The following is a 19,050-nucleotide window of genomic DNA, read 5'->3' as shown; positions in this document are numbered from 1 at the left end:
AGCACCAACAATTATGAGGAACTGTGTAAAGATGCCGAAGCTGCAGCGTTCACTCAATTTCTTTTTCAGCTCACGAGCAAGGTTTCGGGAACTTGTTCCCGTGTGGCACCTATACCTCCACCGCCGTGGCCTATGACAGCTTGGGCCTCCCTTCTTCACCAAGTATCAGCCAAACCGCACCATACTTCTGACAGTCTGTTGACTTTGCTCGCTCGGAATTCTGGTTACCTACCTTTGCTGTTTTGTGCACCGCATATGAAGTGAGTGCAACTGGGTGTAATGCCCGGACTGCCGGCAAGCTACCGTCAATGCCTGGTGTAGGAATCAACTGCGTTGTTTGATGTGTTGTTTGATGTGTTGTTTCATGTGTTGTGGAAGTGTTGTGGAAGTGTTGGTAGCAAAAGATAGACCGAGACAAAAAAATCTGCGCTTGTATGTATACTGGTGTAGAGGTGTTGTCCCCTGTGCAGGCAGTGGAAGACATCGGTGATGTTGATGTCGAAGAAGTGAGACGGAGGGCCATCAAGGATGTGAAAAGGTATGCAGTCAGAGAAGACTCGCGTTTCCAAGGATGACAATCAAAATGTTCATCAAGAGCTCTGGAATTAATGAAAAAGTGTCCTTGAGCAAATGAGATCTCAATTGCAAGTCGTTCATCATGGGTCACTGCCATGAGACGCTGTGAGCCATGAGTAACGACGATGAGCCTTTGTCATCCATTGTCACCGGCATAGCATACACCACCGCAGCGAAAATTTTCGAAAGGTTCGAAAAGAAGACGAACAAGGCAGTGTGGAAATGAAGTTTTGACAGCCATCAAGATTACAAGCCGCAGAGGGCGGTCGAGAACTTAAATGCTTTTACACGGGAGCAGACAGAGACTCTTCAAGCTCGAGGATTCAAGAAAGATGCAGTCCCAATCTGACGCGTTTCATAAATGTGACACAGCTTCAAATGAGGTATTGCGATTGCGACTGATGATGTCAAGTTTCAGGGCTGTTACATGCAGGGAACACAGAGTTGAGAGCTGGCATGGAAGCGAATAGCGGCTGATTTCTTCTGTAAGAGAATGGTATAAAATTGAAGTGAGTCTTATAATCAAAGTAAAGATGTGCAAAGAAGATACGCTATAGTAAAAGTTTACACATCTTTAAATTTCTATCGGGAGTGGCTTTACATGAATGAAAGGGCTGAGCTAAGTCGTGCTGACATGGCGATTCTGCTGTTGAAACGCAGCGATGCTTGTCGCACAGTTCGAATCAAACGCCACAGCTATCTCTGGCGGCGTGTTTCTGAATAAGAATGAAACATGTTTCGAGTTCTGACGGAGCCTGGAGGATCTCCTTGCTGTGTTACCATTTTGACGCCGTCACCTCTTGGATATGCGTTGGCATGTCCGCATGTATGCGCGGAAACTACTGAGCACAAGGCGTGAAACAAGAGTCAAAATTTCTGACAGGGTGTCATCGTGCACATCGATATGTCACAGCTTTGACATTTGCTGTGAATGTTTTACATGCCATTTCTTCATTACTGTTTTGCGCTTTGCCTGGGCAAGCGCGTAGTTGCTATCTGTCATACAGCGAACACGAGAGCAATTGTTCCACCCCAAAAAACAAGTAAGCATGAGAAAAGAGAAATTCATGTTTCGCCGATTCTATGCGCATGTGAGACAATGAAAAGCAATACTTCTGAGTGGCGTTTTATGGTGATCCAGATTTGTATTGCCGAGGCGGTTCCGCACATCTTTTGCGAATGCGGAAGCCGGGACTTTACAAAAAGACAAGGAATGGAGAGAAACCTGGACATATCAATGATGCATTGAGGACTCAACTGGCCCAATGCCCATGTAGAGTTGAGCAATGTGACAACAAAACCAGAGACATGCATGCAGAATAATGCAACGGCCAATGAAGTCGTCGAGGTAAGCGCCGAGTGAAATGCGAGGCTAGCCAACCAGAAGCGGCATACTGGGATGTGATGGGGCAGATGTGATAGTGGCTACGATTTGTACGGCTTGGGCTTCTTAATGGTCTTAGGGCCGTATATAGGTCTTTACAGGGCGTCATATATGAATTCCAGGGCTCTTTCACCTTTGTTTGGGGGCTTGCAGGAGGCTTACAGGAGGCTTACAGGAGCCATGCAGCGAGCTTGTAGCTTGTAGATACCTGCCTTTTAGGGCCCCAAGTAGCGCATTTCCCAAGCCACCCTCTTTTCTAGCCTCCATCTTCTTTCAAACAACCTGCATCATCACCATCCAACCATCTCGTCTCTCACACCCAGTGTCAGTCACCCTCATGCCGTCTCCCGTTGGCAAGGGTCGGCCCTCCAGCCTTCCGCCCCTCATGTTGTACGCGTACCCTGTCTTCTCCCGCCCGTCGATTATTTTCATTGGGGGCCATAATAAATCGATCCTACGACCTCTTTTGCTTCCCCATCATCCTGACTGCGGGCTCATGCACTCCTGTATTCCGTACACACACTCACATACACACAAATCCACATTGTATAACGACCCAGCATAGACAGGTTGCGAAACGCAGCCGCACAATTCACTCAACCAACAACGGGTCCCATATCTGACGCTGCCTTGCCGCTATTCATCGCATTCTGCGGGGTCCCGTTTGCGGGAGCCGACGGCACCTACCCGCACTGCATCGCTATAGTTTCGCCCGCCCGTCTCGCTTCCATCACTTGACTCAGCAATCTATCGCGGCGGCTCGAGAACTGCATTGTATAAAGCTTTTGACTGCACGCTCTTTGGGGAGATACAAGCCGCCAAACGGGAGCCTTGACTGGCGTCCGCCATGTATACTCTTCGCACCAGTCTTGTTGTTCTCACCACCGCGCTACCCCTGGCGCAAGCTGTCCTGGTCAATCAAAACTCACCTTGTTTGACAAAGTGCGGCAATGTGCTCGAGTCTACCTCTCAGTCTGATATAGCATGCGGTGATAAAAGCTTCGGCGCTGGCGACAGCCAAATCTTCAAGGGGTGTGTTCAGTGCGAGGTCAACAGCCATTACGTCGGCCCCAACAACGAGACTGATGTCACTGCAGCACTATGTACGTTGAAGCATGTCATTACACGCCCCTACAACAAGCTAACTTCAACTGTCGCAGACAACATGCGATATGCTCTCTCATCATGCCTCTTTGGTGTCCCTGGCAAAGATCATATGCTCCATAGCAACCCTTGCGTTACCAGGTAATGATTTTCTTTACAACCCAGCAACCTGTATTGACCAATTTACAGCAAGGCCTGCGCAAACTTCATGAATGCGACCATCTTTAATGATGTCTCTGCCAAGGATCGTGGCTACGAATACTGCGATTTGTGGCCTTCTGACAATGACATCGATTTTCGCGGCTGCAGAGACTGCCTGGCGGCTGAACATCGCATCCTGTCTAATTGTATGTTGCTGCATCTCCCGCCCAGCCATCTGTCATCGCTGACCTCTACCCAGTTGTGATAATGCTTCATGCCGGCTGCCTCCAGAAGCCCGAGCAAGGAGTTTCCGTAGGTGTCGACGGTGATCCTTTTTCGAAAACTACTCTCACCATTACTTCACCAACACCAATATCCACAGTCGATCCTGCCTGGTTCGATAACGGCCCCCTTAACCTCAACGCGAAGGTGGGCATTGCTGTCGGCGCTTTTGTACTACTTTTGATTATTTCGGGCATGTTCATCGTCTGGAATGGAAAGAGAAGACGCAGAGCATACCTACGCAAATTGGAAGCAATCTATACGGCAAATAAGGGTTGGCCGGCGCCCCAGAGTCCTGGCGGCGGCATGTTTGAGCCGCCGACTAGCCAGCGTGCCCCGAATAGTGGCTGGGGCGACTCACCCATGACTGAGCCGGCCGAAAAGCCGCTTCCACGCTACGTCTCACCATACTCGTCACAGTACAACAGTCCGACAAGCGCTACCAAGGGGACCTCTATGCCCTGGCCCAACGCTGCGCTGGCGCGAGACCATAACATTGGGGTGGCACAAGGAGGTGATAGAAACGGCGACTCTTGGGAGGAAAGCAAACCAAAAGGCGTCGCGGAATCGTACGAATTGAACGACGTCGCAAACAGTGCCGGTGGCCCATCCGAGACTCGACATTTCGTAGGTGATGCTCCCATGCTAAGCCATCCTGGACATGGTCGATACTCTGCCAGCCCCTCAAGACGCTCTTTGAACGAGCAGGATTTCAGAAACGGGAATGCTATTTAACTTGTTTTTCGTAGCGCAAACATTTGGAAATTTTACGATACCTTTTTGTTCGTTACTTTTTTTTTTTTTTTTNTTTTTTTTTTTGGCACGGTAAGAAAAGCTCACACGCCGTCGCTAATGGAGTCTTGGAAATCTTTGCATGTAGCCTTTCGCTCATGAAATAGATGAGAACGGCCTTGATGGCCGACGTATTATATCAGCATCTTCGTGCTTCTTACAATAACTGAAATCAAATTTGCCAGTGGTAGAAGCTCCTGGCCTCAAAGTGTGGCTAGTGACCGTGGCTGACGTCGCCGCCTTTCCATAACTAAGCTAGCGTCCCGGAACTAGCCACACATGCACCGGTCAATGTCCCCACAAAGGTAAAGGAAAAAAAAATTTAGAAGCTGGCTATCCATCTCGAAAAACCACCAAAACGCAGAGGCAGGCCAAAAAACATCACCATCGCCCTCGTGTTTCACGTTTTGCCTTGTAACGACACTCGACCGATACAATTCTTGCCGAGAAACACAATCAAGATGGGCAAGGAAGTTGTGGCCACCAAAAAGGCCGAGGAGGACTACTCCATCAAGCCCCAGGCGAGCACACCGGCGCTCGACACCAGCAACTGGCCTCTGCTGCTCAAGAATTACGACAAGCGTGAGTCAATGGCGCCCAGGAAAAATGCGATTCTGAACTAAGATGTAATGTACTGACGCAATGGCAGTTCTTGTTCGCACTGGCCACTTCACCCCGATCCCCAATGGCTGCTCGCCTTTGAAGCGTGACATCAAGTCCTACATTAGCTCTGGTGTCATCAACCTGGACAAGCCTTCCAACCCTTCCTCGCACGAAGTCGTCGCTTGGGTCAAGCGTATTCTGCGGTCAGTAGCGACGCCTGGTGATGATGGAAAAAACAATTGCTGATTACCTTACTGCTATAGATGCGAAAAGACTGGTCACAGCGGTACCCTCGACCCCAAGGTCACGGGCTGCCTGATTGTCTGCGTGGACCGCGCCACCCGTCTGGTCAAGTCCCAGCAGGGCGCCGGTAAGGAGTACGTTGCCGTTGTCCGCCTGCACGACAAGCTGCCGGGCGGCCAGGCTCAATTCGCCCGCGCCCTCGAGACGCTCACTGGCGCTCTCTTCCAGCGCCCACCCCTGATTTCCGCCGTCAAGCGCCAGCTGCGTATCCGAACCATTCACGAGAGCAAGCTCATCGAGTTCGACAACGACCGTCACCTCGGCGTCTTTTGGGTCAGCTGCGAGGCCGGCACCTACATCCGTACCCTCTGCGTGCACTTGGGTCTTCTCCTCGGCGTCGGTGGCCACATGCAGGAGCTGCGCCGTGTCCGCTCCGGAGCCATGGACGAGAGCAAGCAGCTCGTGACCCTCCACGACGTGCTTGACGCGCAGTGGACCCACGACAACACGCGCGACGAGTCGTATCTCCGCAAGGTCATTTCTCCCCTCGAGACCCTCCTGACCTCGTACAAGCGCCTGGTTGTCAAGGACAGCGCCGTCAATGCCGTGTGCTACGGTGCCAAGCTGATGCTTCCCGGTCTTCTCCGCTACGAATCGGGCATCGAGCACCACGAGGAGATTGTGCTGATGACGACCAAGGGTGAGGCCATTGCCCTCGCGTACGCGCAAATGTCGACTGTTGAGATGTCCACATGTGACCACGGTGTGGTGGCCAAGGTTAAGCGCTGCATCATGGAGCGCGACTTGTACCCCCGCCGCTGGGGTCTCGGTCCCGTCGCCCAGGAGAAGAAGAAGCTCAAGGCCGACGGCAAGCTGGACAAGTTTGGCCGCGCCAACGACGCGACCCCCGCCAAGTGGACGTCCGAGTACAAGGATTTCAGCGCTCCTGACGCTGCGGCGGCTGCGGCTGCGGCGGCGACGCCCGCTGCTGCCGTCGTTGCCACGCCTCAAAAGGCTGACAAGATGGACATTGCGGAGACGCCAGCCGGCGAGGACGCGGGCGAGAAGAAGAAGCGCAAGAAGCACGAGGGCGAGACGGCTGAGGAGAAGGCGGATCGCAAGCGCAGAAAGGCGGAGAAGAAGGCGGCCAAGGCTGCCAAGAAGGCCAAGGATGAGTCTGACGATGACAGCGATTGAGAGTCTCGCACTTTGTCAAAGCCTGATGATTGATGGAGAAGAGCTGCGCTGCTTGTTTGTTATATGTTCATTTGGACAATATTTTTCTTTTGGGAGATGTTGCTTTTGCGCATGCAATGTATGGAGGTGATCATTTTGTTCCTACGGAGAGGACTGTGCTGTAAAAACATGTGTCTCTCGGATTGCGGCAAGAAAACAATGGCGTTTTTTGGTAATTGATTTAGGCAGGAATTTCATTAACCTCAAGGTTCACTTGTGCTTGTGTTGCTACGACTGTGATGTGATGGAGCTTACGGGCCGGAAACCGGCTTGGCAGGCGACTATCAGACGAAAAAGAATCGGCCCGTTGGGGGCGATGAAGGAGAGATGCTCGATCTGATGGAGCACGGCAAGGGCCGCAGCAGTAGGTCGCATAATGGATTCTCTCTCACTTGGCGATGGACTAACTTCTTCCCAGTCTTTACAAGCCGGCTCTGTTTCCCGGATCAGAGTGTGGAGGTTGGGCGTGGATGCCTGCAGCCTCGGCGGTTAGCCGACCTCTCTCGTCCAAGTGGGCAACCCACCATGTTGGGGGGGGGGGGGGGGAAGGGGGGGGGGGAGGGGGGGCCGGAGTAAAATGCTTGCAGGAAGAAAAAGTTCGGCTCCGGTCAACAAAACGACGTCTCATACGAAAGGAAAGAAAAAAAAAAAAAGGAAAAAGAAATCTCCGCAAGGTTGACTGGGCTTATAACTTCGGTCTGGTTGGCTGCGCAATTGTTTAAGCGCCCGCACTTGTGCAAGGCTCATATAAAAGTTTCCCCCCTCTCTTCTGCGTCCTGCACCACCACCACCCCATCACACCAAGACAGGCTGGCATAACAAGGCTTGCCAGCTCGCCAGCCAGCCAGGAAGCCTGTACGTTGACGCCCGTTTCCCATGGCTTGCAGGGCGTTGGGATCCCCCCCCTCTCTCCATATTATATCCTTGTGAAGAAAAATGCTCATCGGAAAGGGTGTGTGTGTGGCGCCGTGTGTTGCTCGACCGCTTCCCCCTCTTTCTCTCGGCATGGCGTTAATGGCAAGGCATGGTCAAGAGAGACTTCTCCACACAACCGAGAGAGAAAAAACTAGCAACTAGATTGTACAATGGTTAATGGGGCGAGCATATTGTGACGCGGGACGATGTGAAAGTGGGCGCCTGCAGCAATTAGTCGGGCTGCAGAGAAGAAAACTTGCGCGATTGGAGGCGTTTTTTGGCAGGCGGGCGCCGGCAAAATCGGAAGCAGAAGGAGAGAAGCGAAAAGAGGAGGAGGAGAAGAAGATGAGAATGAGGAGAATGAGGAGGAGGGTCGGCACGACACCAACTCGTCACATACGGCTTGATGCGCCGGGGGCCGTGATAGGTGGTGCAGCATCTTATATACCAGTATTACATGGGCACCATTTGCCTTGCTCTGGTCTTTTTCTTTCCTCGTTTCCCTGGCTTGTCCTTTTCAATCGTATTTACCATTAGCGTTTCAAGGAGAACAGTCGCTGCTGTCTTTTTCTCTTTTCCTTTTGGCTTCCGTCCTTTGACACGAACACTTTGACTTGTATCTTGTGACTTGAGAAAAAAGTGGCTGGAACACTTTTTTTTCTTACACTACGCAGTTGACAAGAACTTGAAGCAACAAACAACATTCCAACCTCGGCTTGAGCTGTGAGAATCCCAAAGTTCCATGGCACTCTTCAAGATGCCAAGCTCGGCACGCTGCTGCTGCCTCGTGCTCTTCTTGGCCGTCATGGCGACCGTCACCACAGCCTTGCAAGTGACGCCAGACTCGCCCTGCGCGTCCCTCTGCCTCGACTCCTCGTCGAGACCGTCCAACTCGTCGAGCGTTGCCAAGATTCGCGACAACGAAATCATTTGCTCCAACAGGGACTATGCCAGCGAGCAAGGGCAAAAGTTTCAACGCTGCATGAATTGCCTCCAAAACAGCACCTACTCGCAAGGCTCCCAGAATGACCAAGCCTGGTTCATATGTAAGTTTTTTTTGTTTTGTTCTCCCTGTCTTTTGTCCCCAACTTCCATTCCATTAATACATTTACTGACTTGGAGATTCGTAACAATAAAGATAACCTCCAGTATGCCTATGCACACTGCGTGTTTGGATACCCCAACGGCAACGGCATCGGTCCTTACCCGTGCATGACGAGCGAGGCCTGCGGTCCCCTCAATGTAACAGTCAGGAGGAACCTCGCCAACAATACCGGCACCGACCCCTTCAACTACTGCAGCTACCGAGGCGGTTCAAGCTTTGGCGGCACTTTTAGCAAGTGCCTCGACTGCATGAAGGCTGACAGAGAGCACGGCTACGTGGCCAACTGTACGTCTTTTTTCTCTTTTTTTCCCCCTTTAGCCCTCCTTGGCCATCCATCAGATTCCACATTCTAACCAAACATTCTTACAGTCTTTGTCGCGCTGCAAGCCGGCTGCGAGCAGCGTCCCGGGTCCGAGGGCCACCTCTCCCTCAACGGCACCCTCTTTGACAGCCGCACCATTAGCATCGTCGACCCCAACAAGCCATCCCCTTCCCGCAAGACTGGCCTCTCCACGGGTGCCCTCGTCGCCGTCGTCATCATCAGCGTGCTCCTTGGGCTGCTGCTCCTCGGCGGCGCCGTCTTCTTGTACATTCGCCGTCGCCGCCGTCGCTTGGAGAGCGATCCCCACGATGGCAAGTCGGCCCTCGAGTACGCCGCTGCCCGGCAGCAGCAGCAAAACGGCCGCCATGGCCCTTCGTCAATGGACTTTCAGTGCGCCGAAAATGTCAGTCCTTTTACCCCGGGCTCCCGCGACGGCAGCTCCGTTCAGCCGCAGCAGCAGCAACAGCAGCAGCACTACCACCCACAGGTACGCCCGACGGCCACTGCCATCTATCCGGATGAAAAGCGCAACGGCACTCTAGAGAAGAAGGCGTACAATGACGCGCTGCGCTCGCATCCGCCTGTTGGTTCGGTGCGCAATTTCTCCCACAAGCAGCATGCGTCCGTCACCGACACGGAGACGATGCCGGACGACGTGGCCAAGCCGGAACAGGCGGCGCCCACCACGACCATGCCGCCGTCGCCGCCGTCGCCGTCACCGTACTCGCCAGACAGCTACGTGACGCCGTCGTCGGCCACCTCGGCGACGCCGTTTCTGGCCCCGGGGCAAACCTCGGTGTTTCCGTCCACCACCACCACCACCTCTGGCACGGCACACGCGGGCTCGTCGCCGACCAAGCAGCCGTCGTGGGACGAGCCGCGGCAGCAGGGTCGTGGTGGCGGGCTGATCCGGTCCAAGGCGAGCAAGACGGACGTGACCGCCCCGGTGGCGGCGAGGCAGCTGCAGACGACGTTTCCGCCGCCGCCGAAGCGTTAAATGTGGCTGGAAGCCGGGTTTGGACTGACTCTTTGGGGAGGAAAAGGGGGGTGGGTGGTGGAATGGTTTCATATCTGTACATATCGACGAATGGTTGCGCTAGCAACCATCGCTGTCTAATATCAAGTTTGCACAATACCCAATTTGAATGACATCACTCGTTTACTCCGCACTGCATGCCATTACGAATGTCGATAGCTTGATACACAAGAACCAGTGCACCTGACTAATTTGATCAAGTAGAGCATGTTGCCTCAAGGCGATCAAAGTCACCAGTTATGCCAGTGCAATACAATGTTTACTTGAGTACGACATACAGAGGCTCAACAGCTGATTAGAGAGCATAGACTGATTAACAGACGCAACATTGTTCAACATCTTGACTAATCGTTCACGTAAGAGGCGCTCTTCTGTGGAAACACTCTGAGTATCTGGTCGGTCAACAGGAGTGTAGGCAAATAGTACATGTAAGCAGCCCAAATTGGCAGCATTCCAACCCGTAGAAACAGCAAATGAAGCTGGCTATAGCGACGCATGTGTATGTTTTCGAAGCTTGAGCCGGATGTTTCTAGTCCTGACGATTGCATCTGTTGCTGCGTCTGTAGATGCCGTCTGGCGGCAGCATAGCAAGGGACTGGCGATGAAGAGAGAGAACATTCGTTTTGCTCGCCTCATTTCACCGACGGCAGCATGGGCAAGCTCTCGGTCAAGTTATTCTTCTGCCTTGCCCATGTACTTGCATGTGAAATGCATGAGAGGAAAAATGTCAAATTTTAGTCATCTCGGAGTAGCCAGCTAGATAGCGCAAATATATATGTACAGTGTATGAGTATGCCGCAGTCCAGTCCGCTTTGATATCGTTTGCCTTCACCCAACGCCTTATCCCAATCATGCTGTCTGTGCCCGCTTCTGCGGGAATCGCGAACCATGGTAATGCCCCGCGGCCGACCTAGCCTTCAAAACCGTTCCATGACTTGTCACTATCCGAGCGTCGACGGCCAGGGGTATCTGGCCGCAGGCTGTCACTGTCACCGCGGGCAGCCGCTTTCCGGGGCGAGTCCTCGGAAGGAGAGCGGCGTCGCTTCTCCGTCTTGGCGGGACTGGCCGGGCCATTGCCATTTATTCCCGGTGTATGAGCCTTGCTCGACGACGCGCCATTCGTCCTGACGTCGCCCGATGTCCAGTTGCCGCCGGGCTCGCCATTCCAGCGAGCCAGCATGTCGGCGACTTTGGGTCCCCAGACGGCCTCGCCCTTGGCCAGGTCGGCGTACTCGAGGCAGTTGATGCCGCCGACGGTAAAGTCGCTCTGTCGCGTGCGGCACAACTCCGCCATGAGACCGGCCGAGTCGAGCTTGGTGCCCAGGTCGTGACAGAAGCTGCGGATATAGTATCCAGACGTAACGGTGAGTCTAATCTTGGCCGCAGGGGGTCCTTCGTCCTTCCAGGGAGGTGGCGTGTTCTTGTCGGGCGCGGGCTGCACAAGGTTGGAGCCCTTGTTTGAGTGCGTGGCGGCCTGGGGGAGCGCGCCCAGGGCGCCAGACATCATGGCGTCCTTGGAGTTGCGCTGACGGGACGGCTTTGGTGAGTCCCGAATCAGGTCATCTTGGCGCTCGTCAAAGCTCTTTTTGAACGACTCGTGAGCTGCTATCGCCTGATCGTCCGCTTCCTTTTCCTCGGGTGTGAGCTTCTTGGCCGTCTCTTGCGACTTTTTGATACTCCAGACCTGCTCGGCCAGGTTGCGCTCCGACGCGGATGCCTCCTCGGTTGGCCAGCGGTGATTGTGCTTTCCTGGCTCGTAGTACTCGACGAGCTCGATATCCAGGACCTCGACCTCGCGACCCTTGATCTCCCTGGGAATCGGCTTGCCCTCGCGCGCGTACTCGTACAGGGGCTTGCCGTTCATCTTGAGAGCCGAGTACAGAGGGGGAATCTGAATCTGCTTGCCCTTGAAGGACTGGAGCGCCTCCTCTAGCTTTTCCTTTGTGATGTGATCGTAGGGCCTTTTGGAGAGGACGCGGCCGACGCGATCGTAGGTATCGGTGCTGGCGCCAAAGACGACAACCGTTTCGTACGCCTTGGTGCAGTCGAGGAACTGGGACAGGTGCTTGGTGCCGGTGCCGATGCCGAGGATGAGGACGCCTGTCGCTAGAGGGTCGAGGGTGCCGCCGTGGCCCATCTTGACCTGAGTCGCCCGCTTCTCCTGCCTGCGGCGCTTGAACTGGCCGCCAGATTCCTTAAGACGGCGGGCAACTTCATTGTCGAGCATGGGTTTGAAAAAGGTGGAGGGATTGAAGTGCTGCTGGCAGACGCGGATGACCTGCGCAGAGCTTTCGCCGCACGGCTTGTTGATGGCTAGAGGGAGCAGCGCAGGGCGATTAGTATTTGGCAAGCAGGACCCTCAGCCGGGGGTAAGAGAAAAGTTGCGCATACCAAATATGCCGTCGCGGGCAATATCAGAGGCCATCTTGAAGGAGATTCTGGGCCGGCGCATACGAGCGACGAGGCGACCCGTTCGATGATGGCTTGAGACAATGGCACCACGCTGGCCAACGCTCACTGCAACTGCAACTGCAACAAGTAGCCGAGGGCTTAACGATGGCAAGTAAATGTGCAATCGCAATTGCAAAAAGAATGAAGCGCCAGGACACAGAAATGGGAAAAATCAAAAGGTTTCAGTTTCCAGCAGGCGCAAGCCTCGATTCGAAGGACAACAGGTACACTTGGTGGAGGGCAGGGAAAAAAAATTGCTGCGTTTAGCTATGCTAGCGCAGGGCGCTGGGAATGCGAGCGATTGCAACTGGCGCGAGAGCGACCCGCCGCATCTACACGTCAAAGGTTTGTCGCGAGCTGGACAGGGTAATGAGGGGTCGAGATTCGAATTGCTACCTGTGTTCTTCATTTTCTCTAGATTTTGTCATTTTCTTTTTAGAACTATGATTGCTATGATGGAAGTAGCTGCGGTTGATTTCTACTCTGCTTTTGGTTGCAGAGGAGCAGGCAGCTGGAAGTTGCCCACTACCTACCTACCTACCTATTTAGATAGGTGGGAACCAGGTAAGAAAAGTCTCTTGCCATAAATAAAGCTAGATAAGGCTTATCGATGCCTTTTCTCAGCCATGACTTAATTATCATGTGCGGCTGATTTACACATAACGGTAACAATAGGGAAAAAGACAACTGTAGCAATAGGGAAATAGATGACTGTAGCAATAGAGAAATAATACACATGCACGACATTCAATGAAACTGGGAAAATAATTTCCGAAATCCATGCAAATAGACAGCAAGATTTTCAGATTCGTTTGCCTCGCACCAAACGCAGGGTCGACTTGGCGCCAGCCAGCTTGATGGCCTTTTCCTTTTTGGCAGCGCAGTAACCCAACCCACCACAGCTTCTCTCCCTCATCATCTCAGAATCACCACGAAAGCCGACGCTACCGACGTCCTCTTCAGGCACAAGCAGACAAATCTACTAAAACTCAATCAGAAGTTCCTTGTCCCATCCAACCTGTCGATGCCAGTGGCTTCCCGGCCACAAGCTCCATCGTGAGCTCCCCGAAATCTTTGCGATGGCTGACGCTGCAACGCCAGATCCCGTCTCTGCAGCAAGCGCCGTCCTCGATGATCAGACGCCCACACCCATCGCGCAGCTTGACCCCGGGCTCTCCGATCGAGAAACACGCGTCATCGATGGTGTCGTCACGATAACTTGGCCCTATAGCATTGTCACCCGCTCCGCCGCCTTCATCCTCGCCGAGCACGACTTCCGTCTTCGACACGCACGCGGTCAGTTGCGCATCGAGTTTCACGGTAACCTGGGCCAGAAGCTTGCAGATGCGGGCGTCGGGGGTGGCGATGGGCTGCGCATCTCGCTCGAAGGCGCCGAGTGGGAGGAGCACAAGTCGCAAACGCGGGTCCCTGGCACGATCCTGGAGTGGCAGCTCAAATTTACCAAAAGGCTGCTTATGCGCATCCAAAGAGCAGATGGCCAGAAAACGGAAATACTGGATCTGAATATAGCGGACGACGCAAACGAAAACGACGCGCCTCTGGCCACACTCACACCGCAGGAGTCGTCACCGCTCAACCACTCGGGACTGTTTGCTACAGAAGTCGTATCCACACCGGGCGCCTTGTCCACGAAGCGACGGGCCTCCTACGCTTTCGAACCAGCCGAATATGCATCGCCCGCGTTCCTCAAACGAGCGCGCGTTTCTTACGGATCACTTTTTGAGGATGGATTCGACATTTTCGACGAGGATGTGGCTAAAAGGAACAAGAAGAAGGCAAAGCGTACCCGATTTAGCATGGGGGCTACAGGGTGGAAATATAGCAGCCGATCACCCAGTCCAGAGCTGCAGTCATCAAAGACACGCGAACTGGACAGCGATTCAGAAGATGGCATTGAGGTGGTCAAGCCGATCGAGTCTGCGGCGCAGTCAATACAAAGTCCAACCATGGTGGATGAAACCTCGCAAACGCAAGAGACGTCCTTTGCGTCTAAGATTGCGGAACAGACCCGCGAATCTGCCTTCTTAATCCCCTCGTCGCCTACTCCGATGACGTTTGGAAAACCAGAGGAGCAATCTAACGGTGATGCTACAGCGCCGGCCTTTGATGCGCCTTCCACTGTCGAGGACGGGGCAGTTTCTCCATTTCCTCAGCTGAACCGGCCACTGTTTGGCGGAATTACAAATATCTCCGCACCTACTACCACATCTACGCCTTCACAAAGCGCTATATTCGGATCCTCCTTTGGCAATTCTGGGTTTTCCGTCGAGCATACAACAATGGCGTCTACAAGTAGCATTCCCGTGTTCAATGATGCCCTGGCAGAATCGATACAAAGCCGCCAGGCTGCCGAAGAGCGAGTACCCGGTCAGCCGGAGCCGGCTTTCGATGTGACGGCTGACGAAGCGTACTCCAGAATCGCTACAGGTTATGACATGGCTGATGGCCACGAAGTCCATCAAGAGGCACATTTTACCACGACGGAGTTTTCACTTCCACCTAACATCCGCAATCCATTCGCTGTTGAACCTTTTCCTCAAGCAGCTTTGTCTGCCCCGGAGCAAGCAGAGGAGGACATATACGAGGCCAACGCATATCCAGAGATACAAGATGCAGAGGACCATCCCGAAAAGCTTAATACACATGCATTTGATTTCTCACGTACTATTGGTCAGATGACTAGTGACGTGAGAAGCCAGGCCGCTCGCGAAGAGGAACAATTCAAAAGCCGAATCGATAGCCAAAGTGAAGACCCTGTCGAAGCCCAATATGTAAAATCAGACGAGGACCGGAACGAGGAGCAGGAAGAGGAGCAGGACGAGGAACAGGACGAGGAACAGGACGAGGTACAGGACGAGGAACAGGATGACGAACAGGACGAGGGCACAGACTATGAAATAGATGCTGGTGAGACACCCTGGAGGCGACAGCAAGTCGAGCATGAAGAAAGACAAGATGAAGACGAAGACGAAGACGAGGAGGAGGATGAGGATGAGGATGAGGAAGAGGAAGACGAAGACGAAGACGAAGACGAAGAGGGCGAGGAAGAGGAAGGGTACGACGAGGATGCCGAGGGCTACGACGATGAAGATCTCGGGCCAAATGAGCATTATGAAGAAGACGAGGAGGAGCGTTATGAGAATGAGGATGAAGAAGAGCAGGAATATTCTGAAGACGAAGGAGATACACCTGCTACTCGAGCCAAGCCGGCTTCTCAAACCCCCGTTTACATTGACCTCCTCTCAGACTCTGAGGATGACCAGCCAGCAGCACAGACTCCCGCACCTGCCATCAAGACCAAGGCGGTCTCGTCAGAGTCTAGCCAACGTGAAGAAACTGATGACCTCCCCGAAAACGATATCCAGGACGGCGATGATGTCCGCCAACAATCACCTCTAGAACCGAAAGCTCTCCAGTCTGACCCTCGACAGGAAGTGATGGAGAGCAGTCCAGTGGATGAAGGCGCCAACAATGCTCCTTCAGATGAGCAGAATGACGAGATCGGCATTGTAAATCGGACGCAAAGAGAGGATCCGGTCGCCGACGAATGTGAAGTGTCACCAGCAAAACACGTCGAATCTGTCGAGGTGCAGCAGGAATATGTCGAGGAGCAGCAGGAACCTGTCGATGAGATGGATGTTGACGACGACCGCGACGAAGTTGTTTTGATTCGCATGGCGGAGCCTGAACGGCAACTGAATGACCGAATCTCGCGTGTTCCTTCACGCGCAGCAAGCGAGCAACCAAAAGATGCTGACGCGATGGAGGAAGACGTCGAGTCTGACTCTGTTCAGATCGAAAAGAATGTCAATCGCAAGACTAAAGACTCTGATGAAGATGGGGACGTGGAAGTCAGGGACGCTCCTGAAGTAGTCAGAGACGAGAGTGAATCTCAACCCGACGTTAACATGGACGGCAAGAACCTGGACGAAGTCGAAGACGAGATGAAATCCCAACCTGACGTCAATATGGGTATCAAAGAGCCCGAAGAGGTCGAATACGAACTGCAGTCTCAGCCTGACGTTGACATGCACGCCAAGGAGCCGGAAGAAGTCATTACGTCTTCCGAGAACTCCGTCGAAGTCGCGCCGGAAGAGATGTCCACAAAACAGAGCGAGCGAGTGACAGAAGACCGATCAATTGCCGAGGCATCGGAGAGACCTACCAGGATCACCGAAGAGGTTGCTGAAGTAAATGATGAGCAATTGTGCGAACCCAAGGCGTCTGCTGGAGGCGAACTGCCAGAGGAATTCGACGACAAACAGCCCATAGTCGAGGCCGAAACTACTGCCCACACGGCCAGCACAAGCACAGCACTATCCACCGAAAACAAACAGCTGCTTACCACAATCGACACGCAGCTTACTGTCAGTGAGGCTGCGGACGTCGAAACAGTCCAAGCCACGCCGGATCGGCCGCGGCAGGACGCGGAAGAAGTTGATGATGATGACTTGGCTGCAAGCCAGCAAATCATGGGCGAGTTTCTACAGCACATTTCACCAAAGCAAGACATCTCACCAAAGAAAAAGCCCCGCCCACCTCCTCTACCCATACCCACCAAGGAACACCGTCGCAAGCGCAGCGACACAGTCTCCGAAACAGGCAGACGAACGCGCTCGCAAGCCAAGCAGCACGCCGGCGAGGAGATCGAGGCCGAAGGAGACAAGACGTCACCGCTTAGTCACAGACACAGCAGCCGGTCTATTGATAAGAACAATGACGCTACTGTTGTCACATCCATCGAGCCCACAGCTAGCATCAGCAGCAACAGGAGCAGCGATAGGACGCCGCTCCTGCAGCGTTCGTTCCGCATCACGCGCAGCCGCGGCACGGCCGACCGGGCAGACCCTAGTGTGGCCATTGCTAGAGTCGGCCGCGCCGCCTCCTCTGCGTCTCCCAGGTCTGGCGAACACACGCCCTCGCGGCCTATTACGCTGCGCGTGACTCGCAGTATGGAGGATATCGCAGAGGCGGGCCTCCGCGAGGGCCTCGTCATTCCGGATGCCTCGGTCCGCAGTGTGCGTCTTGACGACGCGTCGTCGGCGGGGACGCGCTCCCCCGCCCGCAGCACACCGCTGACACCGAGCACGCAGATGCAGCTCCAGCTGCACCAGGAGCACCGGCACAGCGCGCGGCGTCCGAGTGAGTCGCCCACCATCGTGCGGACCCGCGGAGCCCCTTCTATTGCCGCGTCGTCGTCGCCGGGCGGCGACGACGACGCGGTGACGACGACGGCATCGGAGCTCAAGCTGCTGCTGCTGCGGGACCTGCGCACCACGCTCCCCGACAACCTGCCCCTCCGACAACTGCGTACATCGCTGCACAAGACAATCGACGTCATCGCCGTGGCCGCGGCGACGCCCGCGGCGCCGTACCGCCCGCGGAATGGGCCCCGTGACTACATGCTAGAGCTGCTCCTCGTCGACCCGTCGTCAGCGCCGTTGAGCGTGCACGTCGCCCACATCTTTCGCCCCCATCAGCAGTCCCTGCCCGTCGTACGCCGCGGCGACGTGGTGCTGCTACGCGCAATGACCGTCGTCGCCGTCAAGAGCCGCGGCTTTGGTCTACGTGTCAGCGACACCTCGGCTTGGGCCGTGTTTGACGAGAAGGCCAGGGCGGCGGTCGGTGACGGCAGCGCGGTGCTGCCGCAAATTCAAGGCCCGCCAGTCGACGTCATGGAGGCCGAGGCGCAGTATGCGATGGGGCTGAGCCGCTGGTGGGCGCTGCTGGATGAGCCGACGATGAGCAAGTTGGAGCGCGCGACGCAGAAGATGCTGCTGTCGAGTTGAAGGAGAAGGGAGCGAGCGGGGTACTGTTACCTTCTTCTTCAGAGCAAGATATGAGACGAATGTGCGTTTTGCCTGTTATGTGACATATACTTGTTTCTGCTTTGCATAGAGGGGGGAGAAAAGGTTACTGCGTTTCATTTCAAGATACCATGTAGGACACTCATGTTGGCATTCCAAGGCGATTTGTTTTTACCTCGGACAAAGAGGGTAGCTATTTGAGAGTTTTTGACAAGCTCCTTTACTAATGTAAATAAGACTTCACAAGGAAGTAGGAAGGCAAGATACTTTGACAGCACTGCAAATACAGCATGCAGCATGCAGCATACAGCTAGAACAGGAAAATCGAAGTGCCCTGCAGTCACGACCTCGGGACTGAGCATTCCATTCCCGTTCCTGCGGTTAACAACTTCAAGCAAGAAACCAAAACCAGCAGGGTTACTGAAACTATGACGCGAGACAGGCCGTGCTGAGAAGTGTATGAGTGATGCAAGCTGACTGTTGGAGAACTTGGAGTCCGAAAGACGGGGAAGGGGGTGTAAAAGTTCGAAGCAGGTGCAAGTATCGTCAAAAGTACCGGTACATGGCTCCAAGAAAACTCGTAGGATGACTCCAACGATGCGCTCCTATACCGGTCGGACTGACGGGGACCCAGAGCCCATGAGCAATGAGACGACCTGTTCTCCGGGATTAATTCGTCGAAAATTGGGGTAAGCAGCTACATGTGAGGGGGAGTTTGCACAGGTTCTTTCCCGAGGTTGTAAGACGGGGTTTTCTTGGTCATGAATGAGCTTGGGGACCGGGGGGGTAGTGGAGGAGGAAAGGGGAGCTTGTCGGGAAGATGTCGGCAAGATCTGAGCATATGCGAATTTCATGTGCTTTTTGGATCAAAATGTGAGGGGGGGGGAGAATGGACCGACTTGGCATGAGGATCTAGGAGAGAAAGCACAAGCGCTGGTGGAGCAGAATCTATTTACATGTGCCAATGTGCGGGATGGGAGCGAAACTAACGGCACTCGGGTAAGCGCATCAACGTAGGGGAAGAACGGGGGG

The 19,050-nt window shown here is 54.1% G+C and overlaps 4 protein-coding genes across 4 annotated transcripts; 3 read left to right on the top strand and 1 right to left on the bottom strand.

Moving 5' to 3' along the window:
* Positions 1-2,807: 2,807 nt before the first annotated feature.
* BBA_02652 (centromere/microtubule-binding protein cbf5) lies at positions 2,808-6,322 on the top strand (the record flags this gene model as incomplete). The annotated part of the gene is made up of 7 exons (XM_008597749.1): positions 2,808-3,063; positions 3,121-3,205; positions 3,254-3,411; positions 3,588-4,114; positions 4,741-4,861; positions 4,929-5,085; positions 5,146-6,322. 7 exons carry the CDS (start codon positions 2,808-2,810, stop codon positions 6,320-6,322), a joined length of 2,481 nt encoding a protein of 826 aa, XP_008595971.1.
* Positions 6,323-8,033: 1,711 nt separating this feature from the next.
* On the top strand, positions 8,034-9,700 carry BBA_02651 (LPXTG-domain-containing protein; the record flags this gene model as incomplete). The annotated part of the gene is made up of 3 exons (XM_008597748.1): positions 8,034-8,322; positions 8,415-8,666; positions 8,751-9,700. The coding sequence occupies 3 exons, from the start codon at positions 8,034-8,036 to the stop codon at positions 9,698-9,700; spliced, it is 1,491 nt and encodes a 496-aa protein (XP_008595970.1).
* A 949-nt stretch (positions 9,701-10,649) lies between these two features.
* Positions 10,650-12,164, bottom strand: BBA_02650 (TruB family pseudouridylate synthase; the record flags this gene model as incomplete). The annotated part of the gene is made up of 2 exons (XM_008597747.1): positions 10,650-12,052; positions 12,131-12,164. 2 exons carry the CDS (start codon positions 12,162-12,164, stop codon positions 10,650-10,652), a joined length of 1,437 nt encoding a protein of 478 aa, XP_008595969.1.
* A 1,105-nt stretch (positions 12,165-13,269) lies between these two features.
* BBA_02649 (uncharacterized protein) lies at positions 13,270-18,000 on the top strand (the record flags this gene model as incomplete). The annotated part of the gene is made up of 1 exon (XM_008597746.1): positions 13,270-18,000. One exon carries the CDS (start codon positions 13,270-13,272, stop codon positions 17,998-18,000), a length of 4,731 nt encoding a protein of 1,576 aa, XP_008595968.1.
* Between the last annotated feature and the right edge of the window lie 1,050 nt (positions 18,001-19,050).

The sequence above is a fragment of the Beauveria bassiana genome (assembly GCF_000280675.1).
Source record: "Beauveria bassiana ARSEF 2860 unplaced genomic scaffold BBA_S00005, whole genome shotgun sequence".
NCBI classification, from domain to species: Eukaryota; Fungi; Ascomycota; class Sordariomycetes; order Hypocreales; family Cordycipitaceae; genus Beauveria; species Beauveria bassiana.
This window is presented reverse-complemented; position numbering and strand designations above follow the sequence as displayed.